Here is a 25462-nt window from a genome sequence, read left to right on the forward strand (position 1 = left end):
AATAAACAAAATGTAAAACAATAAATGAAAAATATGATATACAGGACTATGTTAACATAACAAAAAATATTCAGTGATGTAAAGTAATAAAAGAGCAAACATCACCTTTCGACATAGGGTCGATTCCGGGGTGTCTTTTCATGTGATTAGACAAGTTCGTTGTACCACCGGTGTAAAATATGATAAACAAGATCGACAAGGAAAGGCGGCATTCAATGAACGCAGCCCCCACCCGACCCAGCAACAAGCGCCAGCGGCAAGGAGCCCAGGAGGACCCCAAAGAAAAACAGGTCATATCGCCGTGGCATATTTAACAAACCTCTTTATCTCATTCTCAATTGAAATACCAAAGTATTTCCAGACATTAGAGGTAAACTTTGCTGGAGGATTACTATATCTTCGCGACTCCTTTTCAGCCATTGTTGCAGACTGGATGTGTGAAGTCACACTGTCGTAATTATTAACTTGAGTTTGCAAATTTTGGATTATTAAAAATAGAACCGTCTTCGATACATGTCACGTTATTATAAATCTATATATAGCGACTAAAATATTTATTAATTTTCATGTAAAATCATAATGCTCAATAAAGATAAAGTGATTCCTGTTTCGAAACTAATGACTTCCTAGCTCAGCATCATGGAACTTGTTTGTTTACTTCCTGTCTTAAACCGGCAAATTGTATTTAGGTAAACATCGCATCATTCATGGTTGTAATTATTTTTTAGAGTGTGAGAAACAATTAAAGTATATAAACACAAAAGATCGCGATCTACGATCTCTTGACTAAAGAATATTCGTACTCTATTTTTCATTTTGATTCGTGATTATCCGAGTACTCGGATACTCGCCCAGCCTTAATATCAGTACACGTTTGATTCGTTTGATAATGTGTGTTTCTTATTGTCGTTTTCTTTCTTTTTTTCTGAAAAGCTGAATAATTTGAAATTGCTTAGTTCCTTAAAAACTCTCAACCATTGTCAATATTTTTTTCAAGTGTTGTTTAAACTTATTCATTCGTCTTTACGGTTTGAACCAGCTAACGTTGGATGTTTTACTTTTATTTTTTAAAAGTCTCGGTTAAACTGTAAGTAATATACTTACTTTCTTTTCATATATTACGCTACATTATCTTCCAATACACATAATTATATGATAATATCGCTCCGAATATATTGGTCATCATTATCTTATTAAAATCAAATACTAGTAATTTTGTCATAAAATTCACGCGTGTATAAATTCAAGCTTTATATTTTCAACGAAATATTCAGGGTAAAGCAAAACAATTCAGTTTGTAAAAGAATACTGTCATGAATATTTCCTGATTGATATGTTATTAATTGAAATTTAAGGTAAAAACAAACATCTATGACAGGTTAGTATGTGGAAGAATGTCATACTAAACAAAAGAATTTAGCTAACGTAGTTTTAACAGAATTTAAATCAATGTATTTAATGCAGAAAATAATACATTTAAAGTATGTTTGTGTCTCAGTTTACGTTACCACAAACCAAAATAACAAGAAACGCTACAACAGAAAAGAGATCTATGCACTGTAAAAATCAAAGACGTCAGTCAATAATTAATGGCCATTGTAGCTCAGAAATGCTTTTTTTTTGAAAAGTTTTACTTTTGTTGCACTTTAATAATATTGCTCATTGGACAATTGATATATTCTTGTGTTAAAAAATCTCAAAATAAAAGAAACATAGTCTTCTTGTTCAGGAAAGAGTCTTTTTTAAACAACAAATAACCGACTACACGGCGATTCAGAGCATTATTTGGAAATGCTTGAACTTGTTGTAAATTATAATTGTTTTCTAAACGATTATTGTTTATATACAATAAAATTAATATATTTACATGTACGACGGAAAGCTCGCCAAGGGGAAGATCAGGGTATATTCCCTTTATAATAGAAATATTGCGAGCAGATGGAGTAGTATTTCTAAAAAATTAACGCTTATTTATAGAACGTGCTGATATACTGAAAAGTTATCTATACTGCTATTCGTTAATGATGACCTTCATACGGAGGAAACATAGAAGTACATTCACAAGATAAAAAGGTTTTTATTATAATTTTTACATTTTGCCATTAAAACTGTCCTATAAGTTGCATGCATCTTTATTAATGCATATGCTTATGCATTCGTAAACTAAATAGGTCATGTTACTTCAACATGGTATGTGTTATATATATAATAATTCTGTCAAAATGCCAAATTTTAGTGAATATACAAGTTTAGGTGACGAAAATTTCGATCTTCGTCTCTTTTCTAAAAAAATATCTTTTTTGCAATATTTGGGCCTTCAAATCTCTATTTCATGCATATATGTCACCGTTTGAACATGATAAGAATAAACTAACTCTTAACATTACAGTAGTTAATATGTCTAACATTGTTTATCATCTTTTTGAAAAATGATCTTACAAAGTGGCAGGACGAAAAAGACAAACAAATAATGTTATCAAAGTGTTTATTCCAAGATGGTAGTGTGATTTATTAGAAAAATAAAATAAATAGATAACTGCAATAAAAAAACTGAAGACAAATCTTGTATCAGATACTGGAATATTGAAAGTTAACACTTAACTATTAAAATATATTTCTGTATTATTTATTGCATCTGATTTATCCAACGAGATTTTATCATTGAATTCTCATAAACTTTTTTTTTCAAAATGTCTTTCTAATTGCTAGCTTATTATCTAACTTTTTATTAGTCTGCCAGTTGATAAGAAGTATTAAAAAAGAAGCATTTGAGACTTGTAGCTTAGAAGGTACTGATGTGTTTTTAAAGGTATACAAGAATAATTACAAAATGCAATCATCAGTTAAATATTTGTAAACATCTGCATTTAGTATGTTTATTACCCATACGCCAACGGGGACTTTTTTTATTTCACAGGAGGTATGGACAGTAGCTTCTCTTTTATATGCCTGACTTTAATGTTTGTACTGTTACATAGATAAAACAACATTTAAACAGTTAATATCAAGTCATGTGTTTGCAAAAACAAAATCACTATTCTCTGTATATAACGTCTAATTTGTCGAATTCCACTACTAAAGTCAATTGCCATTATAACTATGAGAACTTGAAAATGTATGTCTAAGAGGCAATGGGCAATGGTCAATTTTGAAGTTCAGAGAGGAATGGCTGAATACACAAGTCCGAATGTTTTAATTTTTTTACACAAGCACTAAAACAGATGCTCTGCATTATTCAACGATATATAAAATTCCTTCACAAAAATGAAAATTTGCAATTATTCCCCTAAAAAAATTTGTTTGTTTGTTTCATTTTACGCCTTTTACCAACAGTATTTCAGTTATATAGGCGGGTAGTTTCCTAACCATCGTTCCTGGAGAGTTACACCGGTACTAGTCTACCTTCCTCCGCGCTAAACTACCAAAGCATCTCCCGGGGATCGAACTCACGCCAGAGAGGTAACTGGATTAGAAGTCATCGCTCCTAACCCCTTAAATGAATCAATTAAGGTCATATACATCCAGAATATAACTCAAATTTTGACCGATTCCTTTAAAATTATAAGAAACCAAGTGCAATTAAAAACTGTCATTTATACACTTAGATTTTTCGCAAAATTTATTCAAATTTCCTTTATTGTTTAGCGCAAATGCCTGATTGTCATCTTTTTAGCCTGTATTTTGAGAGTAACAAATGTTCAACGATTTATGACATTCCATTGGTGAAATAAACAGCTCCAAATATAAAGAATAGCATCAAGCCCCTGAAATATATCAATTTGGGCCATATTCATAAAGAATGAGTACATACCAGAATATGTCCAATTCCTCTAAACCAAATAACTGATCGATAACAATTTCAAAAATGCCTAATTAACTATCAGTAAAATAATATGATTTCTTGACAATTAAAACAATGCTTGATTTTCAATTTTCTTACATATAATTGGGGAGTCATAAACACATACAAAGCTACTTAAATGTTTATCTTTCCCAAAATACTGCCAAGTCCTTATTCAAGTATGCCTCCTGTCTCGTTCCTAGGAACCTCTGGTTGAACAATGAATTTAAAAATCTGGGTGAAACATTCGTTGCAAACATGAAAATAATAAGTGGAAAATGTTCAAGTCCTTATTCAAGTATGCCTCCTGTCTCGTTCCTAGGAACCTCTGGTTGAACAATGAATATAAAAATCTGGGTGAAACATTCGTTGCAAACATGAAAATAATAAGTGGAAAATGTTGTATGATAAATAAAATGTAAAGAAGTAACTTTTTCAAAATCAACATTGCATCGTTTAGAAAATTGTAAAGTAAATGTGTGTTCAGTTTTTTACATTTATTCTAAATGTTAAATTCATAGGCGTTTTAGAATTAAAAAAAAAACACTTAAAATTTTCATCGAGGCATTATTAACTTACGTAGGTTTTTATCAAATAAAGGTATGTAAACCGAAAGAAATTGAATGCACTTCATTTGACACTAACAAGTACTTTATGTTGCCAAGATTGCCCTGCATTATGTCAAACCTGCACAAGGTCGAATCTTTGATGATTACCTATAAGGAAAGAAAATAAACTAATTAGCAGATGTTTGTGTACTCATTTCTAACAAAGAGAGACAAAGAGAAAATGAAACTGCATGCTATACATAACGTGTTGTCCTCTTATGTTTAGTTAACATGGTAAAAATTATCACATTAAAATTATAGCCATGCGTGTTGCAAAACAAGAAAATGGTCATGGTGGTGTGCATAAGCCCTATTGTATGACATCTTAATGATGTGTCTTAAAGGGACATTACCGAGGTGTTTAGACATTACGGGTCAGTAGATATGTTTTGGAGATTAATGTTCTAGATGAAGGTTTAGGCTAATAATTTGTGTGCTAACATTCACATCATTCGCTCACTCTGTTTTTCCGGAATATTAATTCTTATTGCGATACATGATCCAAAATTCAAAAGCGATGCAACACTTGTCACTCGAATTGGGCTGAGAATAGCACGAATATACGAATTTTGATTTTATTTTTGAGTATATTTCTTAATATTTTTATAATATATTTCTGTTTCAAGCACTCCAATAGGTCTAAGTAAAAAATCAAATTTAATGTTTGAGTCTTTTGGACCTCAATGGAGTTCCCTTAAGAAAGTCTGTTAAAAAAGAGCAATAACAAATACGATATGAAACTGACATTTTCCTGAAATACAGGTATCAGTTATTTTTCACTTTCATCTAGAATGCTAGCAAGTAATTACATGATTCAGTTGTCAAATAAATGTTAAATTTCAGCTTTTGTATTATTTTGAATAAGAAAATATCATTCTTATATATTCTAGGATTGATGGATTCAGTCTTAAATATGTAAACAATACCTCCATGCTGACATTTGTTTGGAATTTGAAAGAAAAACGTAGTTTCTTTAGTTGGAGCCAATTGTTCACTGTACACATATTAGGATCACTGTACACATTATTGCTGTTCCCGTTCATGAGTGCCCTTGCAATGTAAGTATTGATTTATACAGACAAAAGTATGTCTAAACAGAATCTTTCAACACGGCATAAAATAAAAATAAGAAATGTTTATTATAAAAAGTATTCGAGAATAATATATTAGTTGATTGTTACTTGTATATGTATTGAGTTAACCATCTGCCATGTTGTTCTCAGACTTCTTGTATATAGAATTGAAATACTATTTCCGTGCACGGAGCTTGAAAACGGAGCTTAAAACCAGTGTGAAGGCTCCTGCGGGGTAAACGTTATTCAGAATATTTTTCTCAAAAGAAAAAAAATATAGCAGGAAGGAGTCTATTTAAAAACAAAAACACAACGAATAACCAACAAAACGGCGATTTTTTTAAACACTTATAAGTGTTGTTTGTAATGATTACTTTCTAAGCCATAATTGTTTATAAACAATGAAACTAATAAACATGTATTTACATATGCGTTACAAAACTGCTTTGGGGGAAGTTGGGAATAGTTCCGTTCATAACAACATTGCCAGCAAATGTTATCGTCATTCTAAAAATTGATCAAAGCAAATGATATTAGTTTTTTTCTTAATACGTTGAGAAAATTATATATATGCCGTCATGAATTAAATGAACAGTCGTTCGTATGCTGTGTAACGGATATAAGCTTGCTTTTTGCCAGTAAAGTAAATCTTATTATGATACTTTACTATATAAATGATATAAAAACATTTTCCTAGGCTTAAGATAAAGAAATTGTATTGTGCATAATGTAATGACGACTCGAGGAACAATTACACGTTTTTATTTTTCATTTATTACTAGGCTACGAATAATAAAACTGTTAGCTTTGTTAAAATATTGCAAAATGATATAATATTTCATATGATTAACAAAAAAATAATATGTTAATTTATGCAACTAAAGAGAAAGCAACTTCGTGTTACATAAGACAATTTGTACATAAAATCTTACGCGCCAAGGACCCTGTCTGTCACGAATGACAGGACTTTACCTCTCATCATACCATACATCAAATCTGGAATTTCGAAGGGAGAGAACATCGGTACCTATAATATCGATATATATCTTTATATGTAGTGCATATATAGACATACGAGTATAGATGCACGAATGCACGCACACGCACACACACACACACCACACACACACACACACACACACACACACACACACACACGCACACACAACCTTTAAGCAATTCTTTATTATGAAAGGCTTATATTCGTGTAACTGTTCTTAAGCAGCCTTCCTTCAGCTTTTATTTTCTATTAGAAATGTAATTGTGTGTTGTTTCAAACTAAGTATATAACTTAACATTTGAAAAGTACATCATATCACTGTTATTAATAAGCCTTCTTTAACACTACGTCCCGAGAGAATTTAATAACGCGAAAGTGACGTTCGTTTCTAAAAATAGAAGATCGGGAAATGAATCGTCCACTTTATTTTGACATATAGAAAGCGGACCGGTGGAGGTGTGTTCCTTATTTCTTATGTTTTTAACGATTGCAAATTTCATTTTTCACCTTGATTCGTTTGATTTGACAATAATATACAATGCTTTTACTAAACATAACACATTTAACCTTTAAAATAGGTGAAAACCGCTTTAATTAGAAGATGAATTTCATGTTTTTATAAAATATCCCTTATTCACTGATTAGTGATAACAACATACAAATAAACATTAATGGAAAAGATGAAATATTGCAAAAAATGTTATCTTTAAAATGTTTAAATAAAGAGCATATGTTAATTATTCATAGTTTGTAGTTGATGTTATGATATTTAATTTCTACAATATGTAAAACTTGTGTGTGCTTCATTTACCCCTTAATGTAATATTGATTGTTTTATCTTTTAACCAAAATAATGAAGTGATTGATGATATATGACAGTTTAAATTCACAATGATCTAGACACGCAAGTACGCATGCATGCACGCACGCACGCACGCACGCACACACACACACACACATACATACATACATACATACATAACAAATAATTGAACACCTACCGGAGGGGAAAATTGTTTTTCAAATGAAAGCTGTTCAATATAGGCATAACCCTTATCATATGTCTTCTTGTTGCTCACCGAACTATTCAGACCTTCGCAGTCTCCTGTTAGCTCGTGCACTCTTCCACTTGAATATTCATCCTGTTGCGAAAGAAATATATTTGATAAGCTTTCAAAAAAGGTGTCTACATTTTAATAATGTAAACAATCGTTACCCTGTTACAGAAGCTAATCCATACATCAACCATTAATAATTGACAATTGGATAAATGAATGTGTTTGTCGATATACAAGTTAATGTAAGAAAATAATTTTCTTTACAATTCAGAGTCATCAGTATTTTTTGGAAATTAATATTTATTGCTTCGAAAACCCAGTCATATTCATCCGATCTATCGCTATTTCTATCTTCACGGTTATGAAACACTTAAATATTTCTTGTTTTGTGGGTAAAAGTTCCTGTTAATATATATAAAAACAAACCTTGAACTTCCTCATCATTTAAACTAATAAACTATATTGGATTTGTACTGGTAATACCGTAAGTATGTAAATAAAATGATTATATCCTTTTCATAATATTAGTGGAGGACATCACTCTAGACGAGTTTTTTTCCTTCTTTGTCTTTATAAAGTAGTCATCTTGGATTTTAATTTTTGGAGCAGTCAATTTTAGAGAAGATATGTTTGTCTGGAGAGGTCATTTTTTATGATAAGTCATACTTTGCTTAACAATTGCTTTACAGGACTAGAAACTAATACCTTTTTTAAATCTGACATTTTCCAATATTAAATTGAAGCGCACGGACCTAATAGAGAACAACAAACAGGAGTTTCGTACCTTTTGTGTTTGTAAGCATACGATAAATTGTACTTTAAACACGAATCAGCGTAAATATTATTGCCATTGTTTTTGTTTAATATGAAGTATAGATGATTTGTTTTACGTTTACGTTTTTCGTAACAAAATGAATAAACGTTACGGGTTGCATTTCGTAACATATCTCCCTCGCCTTAGAAAATTACTCACACTGCAGACAGCAAGACAATATCTCATATATAACACTAAGCGGACAATTCTATGTGACAGTGTAACTATATTTTGTCTCATCACATAACTATATTATAACCGAACATTACCTGTCTCTTTTCACTGTGTTACCAGTAAGAAAGCTTCCAAGCAAATGATTATTTAAAATCAACGAGGTATTTTTATTAATAATTTTGACAGGCAGCCAATGAGAATACCGTATTTATTAAAGTATAGACTTGTATCGCTATCACTACTATTAAGTAATAAAATTAATTAAGTTCTAATCATCACGTTTATTGATGATTTTATCCTTATTCATTTTTAATATAATTATTTTATCAAGGGCGAGATCGACATGAAATATTTAAATAAGATAAAAAAAACTCTTTTATGTATGTATTTAGATGACTTTATATAGATTCGAACTGAAGGTATTATATGACAAACTCAGAAAACTAAGTTTGTAGAGAGAAGAGAATAAAATATAATGAATGATGCTAATTTCATATCAGTTACAACCCTCGAATAGGTGCAAATCCCGCCAGAGATTCTTCTTTTTGTGCTGAAGCTATCAAACTGGCTGTGTCCAACAAAGGTTACGACTGTGAAAAGTAAGAACAAACTCTCACTTGCATAGACCTAAATGCAAACATTCACTTTTCAGTATGAACAAAAAAATTAAAATTAATACAGAATAAAATTGAATTAAATTTACCTTTTGAAGAATCTTCTCGGCGCATTTTCTAACGTTGGGGTGTTTCTTCACGACTTTAAAAATCCCTGTATTTATTTTAAAACAAAACAATAGTTTTGGCAAAACTACTATTAAAACAAAAACAGCATAATACTTGAGTTCCATGGTTTCTGATAGCAAATGCCAAGCGTGCTCTATAAACTAGCTTCTAGAATAAATTTTTGAAAAGCAATATCTCAGACGTGAAGGGTCGACAATAAAGTAATAAGGATTTCTATAAATTATTGGATTAACCATACATTTCTAATTGAAATTCGCCGATGAATGTGTATTTATTCTTTAAAGTATACATCATATGTATGAATATGATAATTATGTGACATCATAATTGATAACAAGAACAACGCGCGTATTACATTTTTCACTTACAACTTTCTTCATTTTTCCTTGATTGTTTGTGTGAAATATACAAGGTAATTGATAATTATATATATCTCATGAAACATAATCAGTTATTTTAGTTCTCATTTTATGAAATACTGGTTGATTTTGATTGTCATTATGATAAAGAAATATTTTAATCGACGTCATGCTGATAAGGGCATCTATACTTTAAAACATTTTTCTTATGAGTGCAATTTAATTTCTTTCTATATTCGCTCTCTCTTTTTTAATACAATTTAAATATAATTGTTATCTCATCGTTTTTTGTATTTAATGAGTGATATTTGTAGATTCGTTGTGTCTATTAATGAATACATAATTAGCATAGTGAACTTGTCATATTTGTATTTAGTGAGTCATTATTGTAGAATCGTTGCGTCTGTTTATAACAACATTCTCTGCATAATGAAATCGTCCTATTTGTACGAATTTTTAAATGAGTGATATTTGTTGTTGGGATACTGCTGTTAATGAGTTGTTTAGGAACATACTGAACTCGTCCTAATTTTATTAAATGAGTTATATTTTAAATTTGATGCATCTGAATATAAATAGATTAAATTCTCAGTGAACTTCTTCTATTCGAATTTAAAAAGTGATACTTTGAATTTGTTGCCTCTGAATATGAATAATTTTTGTTCATAATGAATTCGTCCTGTTCAACGTTTGATTAGTGATATTTTAAATAAAATTTATCTGAATTAATTCTCTTCATAAGAACTCACACCATTTAAATTTAATGAGTTATATTTTAAAGTCCTTGCATCTGATTATGAACACATTCTGCATGCATAGTGAACCTGTTTTATTTGTGCATTATGTATAATATTTGAAATTCGTTGCTTCTGATAATGAAAAGCATCTGTGCATAGTGAATTCGTCTTTTTATTTGATAATGAGTGATGTTTATAAATTCATTATATTTTTTTATTAATGAATTCAGTTTATAGTGATATCGCCCTATTTGTACATAAATTGTAATTTGTACATAATGAGTCATATTTGTATGCCCATTGTGTCTCTTCAAAACGGACCCTACCGCCTTGTTATTTGTGTTTTGCTATTCTGTACAATGAACACTCGTTTAAACTTTCAACTTCTTACTTACTCAGTTTGCAATTGGTAAGCAATTAAAATGTTTTGTAAATTAAAAGCGCATTTTTCATCGTATTTTGTTTTAGATAAAAACAAAAAAACTATACTCTATTATGTTCTAAATCTCCAAAATAGGCTCCACAAATAGGTTGCATACATTTGAAAACAGATTGCCTTTGTTCATAGAACGGCCCCTTTAAGGTGAATTTAAGCTTTAACAATCTAACGAATCCCTTTAAAGACTCTTTTAACAAAGAATATTAACCTTAGATCAAATACAGGTAAACCATAATGACTCCCTAATTAGTTCAACCCATCAGTGTTTTGTTTTTGAGAAAATACAATAAATAAATAAGTACTCATTTCCTGTTTTTTGTCGAGAACAAAAGAACTAAAGACAATAGATCAGCCACCCCGTATTTTATAATTCCGTTTCATGTTTCTGGTAATTTTCGGCTTAATATGGCATGCGTGGGTTTTAAAGCATTCATGGGGCGGCTAATCAATATTCAAAAGAAATTAAACGTGAAAAATCACGTCGTATTTGACGAAAACGTAGAATAGACAAAATAGTTATCATATTTGATATCGGTTTTGAATTCAGCTCAAATAACAAAATGTATGCGTTATCATCATATTGCATAATGAAATATATTTAAATTTAAAACTCATTATAAGGTCATAATTGTATATTTGATGTAAACAGTGTATAATAAGATATGATCACAAACATGATAACTTACAAAGATATATGGAACTAGAAGGGCTTTTTGTCACAGAAAAATATGTCTCCCACAACAATGTATGGTACTGCTCACTCCTGTTAATTTTGGTCAAAATCCCACCAGCATTTTGACCTTTGAAAATCGGACAAGATTTTTCTATCTATAGCTCTGATGGGCATTCTTTTCGGTAAAGTGGAACATGCCGGCGATATGCACAACTAGGCATGGCACTGATCATTATTCTGAGTTTCATTTAAATCCCGCCAGCTGTTTGACCTGTGAAAGACGGACAAGATTTTTTTTATTTTTAGCTCTGGTGGCCATTTTTTTGCAGCAAAGAGGAACGTGCCGGCCATATGAGTAGTATAGGGGCCGGTTTGGCGCCACGACTGCGCATGCGCGACGCCAAATTTGATTGAGGGTCAGGTCCTCGGCCCCGGACGGAGAGATAATTACCATCATGACAGATAAAAGAAATGTTTGTAAATAGATACGTACTTAACATTTTAATTTATAAAAAAATAGTTTTTTAATAGGTTCAAAATAATATTGATACAAATATAACTCGTTAACTTACCTACATTTAGTTAGGAAATGATTGTAATAGCGAAACGTCCTTGTAGACTGCGCATGATCTATTTTTAGTCGCGGTATTTCACAATCACCAGGAGCTATTTCATCAGCCCCACGCGGGTGTCAATGAAAGAAAAAGGCATTAAGTACAGTCGCCGCTCAGTCTAGATTCACAATACCTAGCGGAACTTTGTTGAACAAAAATCCTTTATCCTTCGTTACTAAATATAACTTTTTATTAATCACAAAAGAATTTATTATCCTTTTAAACGCAGCGACCGTCAAGTAAAAACTCATCAACCAGAAATTGCTACGCATGCATTAACATATTTTAACACTTCATATTTTGTACCCCTGAATAAGGTTCCTTTTAAGTGCATGCTACGGTTAACTGATTGCATATTTTAAAAACGGTTGCCCTTAGCAACTGGTCAAATTTTGTGATGTTTATGAACACTTCAGATTCCTATTTTTTCATGCGAAAATTGATTTTGAATGAAATTTATAATACACTTATGTATACGAAAGTTGTAAACTGATTTTGAATGAAATTTATAATACAATTAAGCTATAAACCAGTTTTTCATCGTTTGGGCAACCGTTTACTTTTTGAGATAAAGTCGTCATAAGATAGAATGAGCCGAAAGCTTTCGTTTTGACCCGGGGTTCTCGATTCGATTTTCAGCCGTTTTTAAGTTATGACGCAAGAGCGATTTTAAAACCTAAATTGCAAAAGTCAAAAACCCTTAGATGTATGTACAAATGGAAAGATCCCTCTCGTCGCGCTGATTAAGAAACTATATGGTTTTATGGTTCTATTTCTTACCGTTTCTGAGATAGGAGAGTTTGAATAAGGCAGAAAAAATCACTCATGCGTATAAATACGTATAACTTTTTCGTTACTGGACATAACATAGGCATGTTGCATATCAAACGAAAGTTCTTGACAAATGCTACAAGCTCGTACTGTCAAACCGAGAGTGAAATCACTCATGCGTAAAAATCATTAAAATAACTAAAATAAGCTTACCCCAGCCTTTACTCCTTGCCTATCAAACTATTTATGACAAGTTACGACAGGTTTAAACCGGTATTGCTATTTTTGATCAACCAATGAAATTCAAAGACGATGACGTCTAAAAATAGACAGCCTCGTTTTGAAACCACTCTTTTTCATTAACCAATGAAAAGTGGAGAAGGATGACTGGATAAATTTTGACATGTATCTAAAAAAACGCCTTTTTTGTCTTTTATGCAACACTTTACGATATCGATTTTCAAAATATTTGTTTCATTTGATAGACCATGCCAAATGCTTCGAAATAAACCCTAGGTTCTCGATTCGATTTTTAGCCGTTCTCGAGTTATGGCCAATTAGCGATTTTTAAACCAATTTTTCAAAGTTCATAAAACCCTTAGATTTATATGCTGTTTGAAAGATCTCTGCGAGTAGATACAGAAAATGTATTATTATATGGATCTATCTCTTACTATTTCTGAGATAGGAGAGTTTGAATATGGCAGACAAAATCACTCATGCGGAAAAACGCGCATAACTTTTTCGTTTATGAACGAAACATAGTCGTGTTTGGTATCAAATTAAAGGTCTTGACGAGTACATTTTAGTCTCGCGATCAAACCGGATGTCAAGTCACTCGTGCGTGAAAGCCATTTTTTCTCCTCAACCAACGGAACGGTCTTATCAATACCCTGTATCGAACGAAAGGTATTAACTCTCTAGATTCAGAAAATGTATACTTTTGTATCGCTTGACTCGGATAGGGACCGAGAAATGAAGTAAAATCACTCCAGCGTAAAATGTGGATTTACACCTTTATTAGTCAATATAACCCGGTCATGTTTGGTATCGTACGAAATGTTTAAGGCGCTCTCTATGAATACTGACTAAAAATCACTAGTGCATAAACGCTCTATTTCTATTAAACATTCTTCATTAAAAATACTGTACTTGAAATATAAACTCAACTTACTGCGTTAATGATGTTAACTCTATGACGTTCAATCACCAAATGACTGAAGTTACCAATGCCATACATCATACGCATGCGTTGATCTAAATTTAGAAATGACATTGTCCAATCTAAAAGCAGTTTCTCTTTTATTACGGACTAAATGTAACCAATCAGACAAAAGAATTATTTGACCAATGATTTTGATCTCGTGACTATAAATAACATAAATAGATGAATAACGTCATGCCAAAAATAACAGCCAATCAGATTTTAATGTGTGTATATAAATGAATACTTATCAGCGTATTGGCATAAGCAAGATGAACGCCACTGACTGTACATCCTTCAACCAAAACATGGAATATTACGAAAGTAGACTTAAGACTTTCGATACGTATCCAAAACAATTACTCCCGAATAAGTACGAACTGGCAAGCGCGGGATTATACTACAGTGGGAAATCAGACTTGTGCGAGTGTTTCAGATGTCACGTAAAATTAAGCGCCTGGGATAGATCGGACATCGCATTGAGAGAACATCACAAGTGGTCACCCAATTGCGAATATATTAAAATAGTAGGCGCTCCTCAACAAAAACCGCCCCCAATAGGCGGATTTGGCGCGTTTGTATCAACAACTAGGTCAACACCTTGCGGTTTTGGAGGATTCGGTGGTTTAAGTTCAACGACATCTACTGTATCAAATTAGACGAAAAAAATGTTGACATTCGTTTGTATAAGCATAACATTGATAGTGTACTACTGTATTGTAACATATCTTTTGTGTTTCTTTGTAAGAATATGTTTATCTGCGTATATTTTATCAATAAACATGTATGACTGGAAACAGGATTTGTCTTCTATTAATCTCCTGCTCCTTCACCACCACCACCACCACCTTCACCACCACCACCACCACCGCCACCACCACCACCTCCACCACCGCCACCGCAACCATCACCATCACCACCACCACAGCAACCACCACCACCTTCACCACCACTGCCACCTCCACCACCACCACCTCCATCACCACCACTACCTCCACCACAACCATCACCAACACCACCACCACAGCAACCACCACCACCTTCACCACCACCACCACTGCCACATCCACCACCACCACCACCTCCACCGCCACCGCCACCACAACCATCATCAACACCACCACCACCGCAACCACCACAACCTCCACCACCACCACAACCATCATCAACACCACCACCACCATCTCACCACCACCACCAACAACAACAACACTTCACTCCAACGTAAGAAGGGTGACTAACCAGTATAAGAACGAATACTTCACTGTTCAGTATACTTTTGTGTCTTTTTTTAATAATGAATCAATGTCCAATTTGTCAACAACTTTTCTCAAGACGCGACGCCATGTTGAGACATCATCGTAACCTGCACGAGACTGACAAAATTGTAAGAGATAACCATCCATCACCACAAATAACCCCTGGGTCAGAAAAGATGACGTTTCAGCATCCGTTTTCGATGGTCGTCTCCGGGCCTAGCGGTAGCGGAAAAACTGAATGGACAAAAACATTGCTTTTATCCGATATAGTAAGTCCGCCACCGGAGCGCATCATTTGGTGTTACGGTCAATGGCAGATTCTATACGACGAACTTCAGCGTAGAATACCCGGAATAGAATTTGTACATGGCATTCCCGACTACTTGAATAGTCCAGAGTATATTGACGGGCGTAAAAGGAACTTGATCGTTTTTGACGATTTGATGACAGAGGCCAAATGTGACCAGAGAATTGCCGATCTTTTTACCAAAGGCAGTCACCACAGGAACATATCTATCGTGTATCTGACTCAAAATTTATTTCCTCAAGGAAAAGCCTGCAGAGATATTGCATTGAATACGCAGTACCTAGTATTATTCAATAACCCTATTGACAGACAGCAGGTGGCTACGTTAGCGAGGAGAATATATCCTTCCTCCTATAACATCTTTATGAAACGCTTCGAACGAGCGACATCGAGACCGCACGGTTATCTAGTGGTAGACTTGAAATCCTCTACTCCAGAACATGACCGTTTGCGCGAAAACATTTTTGAAAGTCAAGGTAGGAAAAGACAGCCTGCGGATGATTCCGAAAATGAGATTAGTGGAGAAGAAAACTTGTTTGACAATACTTTAAATGATGATGTTGATGATGATTATGAGGAGGAGGAGGTGGATGAGTCAGACGACGAAAATATTGGAATGAAAAGAAAGTCTTTCTTTACGGGACCCCCTGGTAAGCGTATAAAAGAAGAGCTCAAAAAAGAACGCAAACGTCATAACATATGGGATAGAAGATTTCAAAAGCCATTACGACAGTTTTGTAAAGAACAATTTAAAGACGGGCTAAACAGTTACATAGATCAAGAATTCTCTTTTGATGAGGCTTATGCTCGCACTGCTAATGATGTGTTGCCACATTTGAGAAAGAAGATGAGACAAAATTATGCCCAGTTTTTGATTGACTTTTACGCATTAAAAGAAGACCCCTCTCAGCAACAAATTCTCCAGTCAGCGGAGAAACTTAGACATCAGCACGACATGACAATTGAAGAATCTATCCGACAAGCCGTTAAACTTAGAAAAGACCTGTTTGAGACGTTATGGCCCAATCACGACATCAAGGATTGTAATGGTGAGAATAATAAAGATGATGACGATGAAGATAACTTATTAGATGAAGTATAAAAATACCGTAAGAATGATCTTTGCTCCTTTACTTTCAAAACACAACATGGGTTCCATAGAGGTCTACGATCATACACAACAAAAATGGGTGCCGTATATAGATGACTCAGAGAAATGGTATCAGCATTTTAAAGATTTGAGAGACGGTTACGTGACACCCGATCATAGAGGCCGTTACATTATCGGTAGCGGTAATTCGCGTAGAAGGCTCGTGACACTAGAAACGAAACTCAAAGAAACGGAGAAAAAGCTTAAAGAAACGGAAGAGAATCTTCAAAATGCACAACGCCCTGTGGTCAATATGGTTAGCCCCGTGACACAAGCGGTTGAAATGGCAAAGTCGGAAGTTAAACGATTACGTGATTCCAATATAGAAAAGTCGGCGCCTAAGAAGCGTAAAACGGATATTGACTGGACTCGGTTCACTTTCTAAAATGGATAATTACAAGCTAGAAAATATATTGAAAAGATACTAGTACCTAGTGACAGTGTGTGCGGCTGTTGAAATTCATAAACAAAAAGGAAGATTTGTGATTTCAAATACAGACACGAGTGAAGGATCTGGAAAATATTAGGTCGTGGACCAGACAAGTCTTTTAATTCATTGAGTAAACGACCCAGTCAGTATACTGTTCACTTTGAGGAATTGTTGAAAAGAGCCTTACTGGATGAATTGCAGTCAAATACAGGATTCAAATTCGAAAATATGCGGACTATATTGTGTATATTACATCATGTATAGAAACATAAAAGACCTTTTAACACAATTTGATGTACAATGCAGGAAATTGAATGACGATTTTATTCGATTTTATTTTAGTTTCATGTATAATGAATGTAAAGGTACCCAATAAAAGGTTGTAAAGAAAAATATTGCCTTGTTATGTATAATGATACCATGTAAATGTAATTGATTGATACGCTTAAAATATAAAGAAGACAAATACTACTTCAAGTCAAATATGTTTATTTTCTATATGGTAACATATATAATTACAAAGTTATATATCATTTTACATAATGGGCTTTTATGTATGTCGTTTTCAGTTTAAACTGTTCTCTCTCAAGATAGAGCTTCTTTTCTCCAAGACACTGTGAATATGATCAATAACTTTAGAAATTTGTTGTCCATTTTCGTGAACGAATTCTTTCATATTTGTATCGGATACAGGCATTGAATATAAAAAATGGGGGTGTGTATACTTTACATGAACCAGTATATGTACAGGTAACAATCCATTCATCTGTCCTATTTCTTTTGCACGTGGATACCATACATTAAACAGTTCATTCATTCTATGTAAACACTTGCGTTGAAAATCGACCTCTATACAGTCATACACCCGGAAAGGAACACCCATACTTATTGCCAACATTGACAATGAACTAGGTACCGCGTTATTTAAAAAATAACTTTTCAGTTCTGCCCGAGTATTAAGTTTCTCAGTAGTTTTTGAGCTTAATGTCATAAATGCTTGTTCCATTTGGTCGACTTGACACAAGTCTGTAGGTGTATATTCAGTCCCGAAATCATCATAGTCCATCTTGAGGGTTAGAATTCTAAAGACAGAATGAGAAAAATCTTAGATTCTGTATTTCTTTATACATGAAGGTTTCTCTTGATTGATCAGTTTATTCAAGCATTTGATTGCAAGTTATTTTTAGCTCATGACTTCATGACCTATAAATAGAAAATCATACCTTGATTTTCTTTGACCAATATCATTAAAATCGATTCATGCATAAGTGAATTATAGTAAGTTCAATATAAAAAATATATATTTATTACGTATGAGTAATTTTGACTTCCAGTATGAACTTTACTATCAACAGCGTCTGAAAGTACTTTTAAATACCTTTAATTTGATACCAAGATGGATAAAATCGACCCATAAATAAGGACGCCACACTCGCTTGAATATTTTCAAACAATTTAGTGCAATAACGCTTTATCTAACATCGGTGGTTAAAATACACTAAGTATATATCTGTAATATTTCAGTAACTCATAATGATAGACCCATAAACCTATACATTTTCTAAATCTACTCATGGAGATCTTTTTAACGGTATATAAATTGAAGGGTTTTGTAAACTTTGAAAATTTGGGTTTAAAAATCGTTGTTACGTAATAACTCTGTAACAGTTGAAAATCGAATCGACAATAGGGGTGTAAATTAAAGGTATTGAACTGTTCTTTCAATTGGTAGTCAACAATTAAAAATCATATCGTATTCGGTTGCTCTAGTAACCAATATATATATTTTTTACGCATGAGTGATTTTGACTTCCAGAATGAACTTTATTATCAACAGCGTCTGAATGTACTCGTCAAGACCTTCAATTTGATACCAAACACGACTATGTTTCGTTCATAAACGAAAAAGTTATGCGCGTTTTTCCGCATGAGTGATTTTGTCTGCCATATTCAAACTCTCCTATCTCAGAAATAGTAAGAGATAGATCCATATAATAATACATTTTCTGTATCTACTCGCAGAGATCTTTCAAACAGCATATAAATCTAAGGGTTTTATGAACTTTGAAAAATTGGTTTAAAAATCGCTAATTGGCCATAACTCGAGAACGGCTAAAAATCGAATCGAGAACCTAGGGTTTATTTCGAAGCATTTGGCATGGTCTATCAAATGAAACAAATATTTTGAAAATCGATATCGTAAAGTGTTGCATAAAAGACAAAAAAGGCGTTTTTTAGATACATGTCAAAATTTATCCAGTCATCCTTCTCCACTTTTCATTGGTTAATGAAAAAGAGTGGTTTCAAAACGAGGCTGTCTATTTTTAGACGTCATCGTCTTTGAATTTCATTGGTTGATCAAAAATAGCAATACCGGTTTAAACCTGTCGTAACTTGTCATAAATAGTTTGATAGGCAAGGAGTAAAGGCTGGGGTAAGCTTATTTTAGTTATTTTAATGATTTTTACGCATGAGTGATTTCACTCTCGGTTTGACAGTACGAGCTTGTAGCATTTGTCAAGAACTTTCGTTTGATATGCAACATGCCTATGTTATGTCCAGTAACGAAAAAGTTATACGTATTTATACGCATGAGCGATTTTTTCTGCCTTATTCAAACTCTCCTATCTCAGAAACGGTAAGAAATAGAACCATAAAACTATATAGTTTCTTAATCAGCGCGACGAGAGGGATCTTTCCATTTGTACATACATCTAAGGGTTTTATTGACTTTTGCAATTTAGGTTTTAAAATCGCTCTTGCGTCATAACTTAAAAACGGCTGAAAATCGAATCGAGAACCCCGGGTCAAAACGAAAGCTTTCGGCTCATTCTATCTTATGACGACTTTATCTCAAAAATTAAACGGTTGCCCAAACAATGAAAAACTGGTTTATAGCTTAATTGTATTATAAATTTCATTCAAAATCAGTTTACAACTTTCGTATACATAAGTGTATTATAAATTTCATTCAAAATCAATTTTCGCATGAAAAAATAGGAATCTGAAGTGTTCATAAACATCACAAAATTTGACCAGTTGCTAAGGGCAACCGTTTTTAAAATATGCAATCAGTTAACCGTAGCATGCACTTAAAAGGAACCTTATTCAGGGGTACAATATATGAAGTGTTAAAATATGTTAATGCATGCGTAGCAATTTCTGGTTGATGAGTTATTACTTGACGGTCGCTGCGTTTAAAAGGATAATAAATTCTTTTGTGATTAATGAAAAGCTATATTTAGTAACGAAGGATAAAGGATTTTTGTTCAACAAAGTTCCGCTAGGTATTGTGAATCTAGACTGAGCGGCGACTGTACTTAATGCCTTTTTCTTTCATTGACACCCGCGTGAGGCTAAGGAAATAGCTCCTGGTGATTGTGAAATACCGCGACTAAAAATAGATCATGCGCAGTCTACAAGAACGTTTCGCTATTACAATCATTTCCTAACTAAATGTAGGTAAGTTAACGAGTTATATTTGTATCAATATTATTTTGAACCTATTAAAAAACTATTTTTTTATAAATTAAAATGTTAAGTACGTATCTATTTACAAACATTTCTTTTGTCTGTCATGATGGTAATTATCTCTCCGTCTAGGGCCGAGGACCTGACCCTCAATGTCCGCGATTCAAGCCCTAAGATCGGGTATACGAGTCAGCTCCGTATACTTCCGGAAGATTAAAAATCAATTTATAAAAATAGACGGATGATCACATTCTTAAAATAGAACGATGATGTCATTCTTAAAATAGAATCAAATATGGCGTCGCGCATGCGCAGTCGTGGCGCCAAACCGGCCCCTATACTACTCATATGCACAACAAGGGATGACACAGACCACTCCTGTGAAGTTTCATTGCAATCCCACCAGCTTTAGATGTGTATATGGCCGGCACGTTCTACTTCACTGGAAATTTTGGCCGCAAGAGCTATCAAAAGAAAAATGTTGTCCGGCTTTCACAAGTCAAACTGCTGCCAGGATTTCAATGAAACTTCACAGAAGTGATCAGTACCGTCCCTAGTTGCGCATATCGCCGGCAAGTTCTACTTTACTGCAAAATATGGCCGCCCGAGCTACAAAAAAGATGTGTCTGGCTTTCACTGGTCAAACTGCTAAGATAGTAATGATCACTCCTGTGTAGTTTCATTTAAATACCACCAGCAGCTAAGCGGTCGTGATGGCGATTTGTGCAACTAGAGCAGATACTGAATACATGTACTTACGTGAAGTTTCATTGAAATTCCACCACGAGTTTGACATGTGAAAGCCAGACTAGATTGTTTCTATTTATAGCTCTGATGGGCATAATGTACAGCAAAGTCAAACATGCCGGCGAATGCACAACTAGGTATGGTACTGACCACTTGTGTGTAGTTTCATTGAAATCCCGCCAGTGAAAACCGGACAAGATTTATTTATTTAAAGCTCTGGCGGAAAATGCTGGTGCTATGAACATCTAGGTATGTCACTGACTACTTTAGAGAGGTTTCATTCAAATCCCACCAGAGTTTGTCCTGTGATGGCCTATTTTCTATTTATAAGTCTAGTGGCCAGTTGTGCAGCGGAGCGTACGGTGCCAGCAATATGCACAACAGGGGATGGTACTTATCACTTCTGTAAAGTTTCATTGAAATCCCACCAGCCGTTTGACTCGTGAAAGCCAGACAATTTAAATGCGTACGGTCGGACAGACAGACGCCGATGACAAAACAAACTTTTGGGAGACATTATTACATGCATATTTTGTTAAAGGTACGAGGAGTAAACAAATAATGTTCTTTCACCTTCTTCGCGTGAAAATCGTGTTAATATCTCACTGAAACAACTGTAACACACTGTAATAATCAATGAACCGTAACGGAAAAAAATATGCTCACAATTTCACTGATTTAGATCTTTAATTCAAGTAGGATTAATTGTCTCTGCATTTCTTCGTCGTTCTACTTATTTCACCTTTTCTACCAATAACAACTGTTAGAACTTTCTTATTGTGGGTTCATTTTTACACTGTCTACTCAAAAAGCTAAGACTAAGGTTTGGTGCACTTTTTATCGGTTTATACTCTCTAGAAGTACACATTCCCCTATATCCTAATCCTTTTTTTAGGTACACTATTTTAATTAGTTTCCATCTTTAGTTACCTTAGCAATGCATTCATTGGATGCCGTCCTTCCTTGTTGATCTTGTGTTTCATATTTTCTCATCCACAAAATTCTTTCCGAATTACTAGTAAGTCCTATCATATGGAAATAGAGGAAACTGCGGCTAATAAAAGTTTATGAATTTAGATGATGCAAAGTGTATTTCTAATGCATCACCACCAAGATTTAATAGTAAAATCTTTTAGTACCTGATATGAAATAAAGTGCTTGTTTTGACTGATTGTGCGGCTCCATACATGAATATATAGGTTGGTCAAGAGAAGATAAAAGTCCTGGGTTGTAAAATTCATGTTTCTATCGTGTTTTGTTTTTTCAACTCCATTACAAAATGTATGATGTTTTGTCCCGTCTATGGTCGGAATCTAGAGAAAGAATGATTTTAACAACAAATATGGTCGTTCAATTATCAAAAGACTTATAAACAATACTAAAAAATAATTTAAAGCGAAGGTTAAAAATTCGCAAATATCAACAAGCTTTGTGGCGATAAATGTTTATTCGTGAACCCATTTGAACCGGAAGTAATCGGTAACATAGAGCAGACTAGACATTAAACTGTTTGTAACGTAATTTGATTTTTAATCTCTTAAACATTTTAAACAACAACCCATGTTCAAAGCTGTGCACACCCGTTAGGTAAATTCAGTTCCGCAGGTTTAGGGTGTAATCCGTTTAACGGAAATAAAAAAGATATGTGCGGAATAGAATGATAGGTGTCAAAATACAGTAAGTAAATACTTTCACGAACTAAGCTTAATTATTTAGAAGTAACCACCTGATTTGTTTTCCAAAATGCCTTGTCATTTATCAGAAATCAAAATGAAAAGATCAGATTACTTTGAAATAAATACTGGCCTGGCCATATGCAAGAAGTACAGACTTGCCTGACCCTATACTAGAAGTACGACCTGGCCTGGCCCAATACTAGTATTCCAGACTGGTATGGCCCTATACTAGAAGTGCAGACTGGCCTGACCCTATATTAGTAGTGCATTTTGGCCTGATCCTTAATAAGTAGTGCAGACTAGCCTGACCCTATATTAGTAGTGCATTTTGGCCTGACCCTATATAAGTAGTGCAGACTAGCCTGACCCTATATTAGTAGTGCATTTTGACCTGACCCTATATAAGTAGTGCAGACTAGCCTGGTCCTATATTAGAAGTGCAAACTGGCCTGACCCTATATTAGAAGTGCATTTTGGCCTGACCCTATATAAGTAGTGCAGACTAGCCTGACCCTATATTAGTAGTGCATTTTGGCCTGACCCTATATTAGTAGTGCAGACTCGCCTGGTCCTATATTAGAAGTGCAAACTGGCCTGGCCCTATACAAGTAGTGAACGCTGGCCTGGCCCTAGACTGGTCTGGCCCTATATGAGTAGTGCAGACTGACCTGTCCCTATATAAGAAGTGCAAATTGGCCTGATCCTATACAAGTAATGCACGCTGGTCTGGCCCTATACTAGTAGTGTAGACTGGCTTGATCCTATACTAGAAGTGCAGATTGTCTTGATCCTATACTAGTAGTGTATACTGGCTTGATTCTATACTAGTAATGTAGACTGGCTTGTCCTATACTAGTTATACAGACTGGCTTGATCCTATACTAGTAGTGTAGACTGGCTTGATCCTATACTAGTAATGTAGACTGGCTTGATCCTACACTAGTAATGTAGACTGGCTTGATCCTATACTAGCAGTGCAGACTGCTTTGATCCTATACTAGTATTTGCAGACTGGCTTGATCTATACTAGTAGTGCAGACTGGCTTGATCCTATACTACATAAGAATTGCAGACTCGGTTTGATTGAGTCTGTACATGGGGGATAATGAATAAGTGCAACATCCCTCACGCCCCCTAGCACCGGCTTGAGCGGTACTCAATTCTCAACACTAAATAGTGCTGGCATCAATGATCCCAAAGGACCAGACACTGAAGTGAAGTACGGGGCAACTTTTTACGGCTGCAACACGGCACTTGACACCTGCTGTTGTGAAGTATAAAAATCTGAAAACAAAGTTATAACTTTCTTTCCGATAATTGCGAGACGAAAATGGTTTAATTTAATTTATTATTGTTTTAAGAAGGGCCCTTTCACTATGATTTCGAACATATTTTAGCAATTAACCACGTCACAATCCTTCGATTGTCGAAGACTTCTCTTACAAAAACAAAAATCTTTTTCTTAATTTGCTTAACCCATTACCCGATATACACGCCTTTTAACGCCTTTTTTCACCCCAGTCTCAAATGGTGAAAAAATGCCTTATAGGCTACCAACACTTGTTTTTGTTTGAGAAATGTTGTTAAAGAAGTGACCGCTTTTTGGCGTGGCCCCCAACCAAAAGATACATCAGGAGGTTGCCAGAAGGGGGACGTGCCCCCTTCTGTTTAGGGGGATTTAAAGGGGAGCGACAATCCGCCTCATCGCCAAGAAAATTTTGGACTTGTGAGAGGTTAAAAGTGACCCCAGATCGATCATAAGGTAACGTGTAGCCAACGGTGAAAAGCATTTGACTCTATCTCAATTCATTGAAAAGTTACAGCACTTTGAAATCAATTGACGGAAAAATCAACGCAAAATAGTGATTTTTGGCAATTTTGAGATGTCCCCTCGTTGCCATGGTAACAGGAAATTTAAGCCTGGGCATGTTGTTACAAAGGCAATGGTCCAGTCAACATTTGTGCCAAGTTTGATTAGTATTGAAGCAGTTTTTATAGTTTTATAGCAATTTGAACTTGTAACGGGAGACTTTTCATTGAAAACAGCCATTTTTCACCAAATGCTCATAAAGTAATGTGTTAAACCAAACTAAGGAAATAAGAAACGTCCTTGAAAAGCTGTTTTGAGTTAATGTTTTGTTTTAAAAACAATTAGTAAAAACGTACTTTTTCTAGAACATAAGGAAACGATAAACGACCGTCCTATTAAAACTTCGATTTTCTCAGTCACTTTTTTGTATTCTTGTATCGTTTTAACTTTACCTGTGTTTTATTTAATATTTAGAACGAAGGTGAAGTATGATGTGGATGATTC

At 34.1% G+C, this 25462-nt stretch overlaps 1 protein-coding gene and 1 long non-coding RNA gene across 2 annotated transcripts; both read right to left on the reverse strand.

Moving 5' to 3' along the window:
• Window positions 1-2483: 2483 nt before the first annotated feature.
• On the reverse strand, window positions 2484-7888 carry LOC132747644 (uncharacterized). Its single transcript, XR_009628148.1, has 4 exons — window positions 7524-7888; window positions 6455-6549; window positions 5376-6029; window positions 2484-4557 (listed from the first exon to the last, which is right to left on the reverse strand). It is a non-coding gene; the product is annotated as an uncharacterized LOC132747644 (long non-coding RNA).
• Window positions 7889-14646: 6758 nt separating this feature from the next.
• Window positions 14647-15455, reverse strand: LOC132747650 (uncharacterized). The gene is made up of 3 exons (XM_060737092.1): window positions 15434-15455; window positions 14975-15250; window positions 14647-14753 (listed from the first exon to the last, which is right to left on the reverse strand). The coding sequence occupies exons 1-3, from the start codon at window positions 15453-15455 to the stop codon at window positions 14647-14649; spliced, it is 405 nt and encodes a 134-aa protein (XP_060593075.1).
• Window positions 15456-25462: the final 10007 nt, after the last annotated feature.

Source organism: Ruditapes philippinarum, unplaced genomic scaffold, assembly GCF_026571515.1.
Source record: "Ruditapes philippinarum isolate M1 unplaced genomic scaffold, ASM2657151v2 ctg6602_1_1_1_1, whole genome shotgun sequence".
In the NCBI taxonomy this organism is placed as follows: Eukaryota; Metazoa; Mollusca; class Bivalvia; order Venerida; family Veneridae; genus Ruditapes; species Ruditapes philippinarum.

What these genes read in the sequence shown, in the direction of transcription:
- LOC132747650 (XM_060737092.1), bottom strand. Translation starts at nt 15,455, where the DNA reads ATGGCGTCGCGTCTTGAGAAAA. An exon ending in GGCGTCGCGTCTTGAGAAAA is followed by an intron (nt 15,251 to 15,433) that starts GTTGTTGACAAA and finishes GTGGTGGTGGAG; the next exon opens with GTTGTGGTGGTTGCGGTGGT. An exon ending in AGGTGGTGGTGGTGGCGGTG is followed by an intron (nt 14,754 to 14,974) that starts GTGGTGGTGGTG and finishes AATTTGATACAG; the next exon opens with TAGATGTCGTTGAACTTAAA.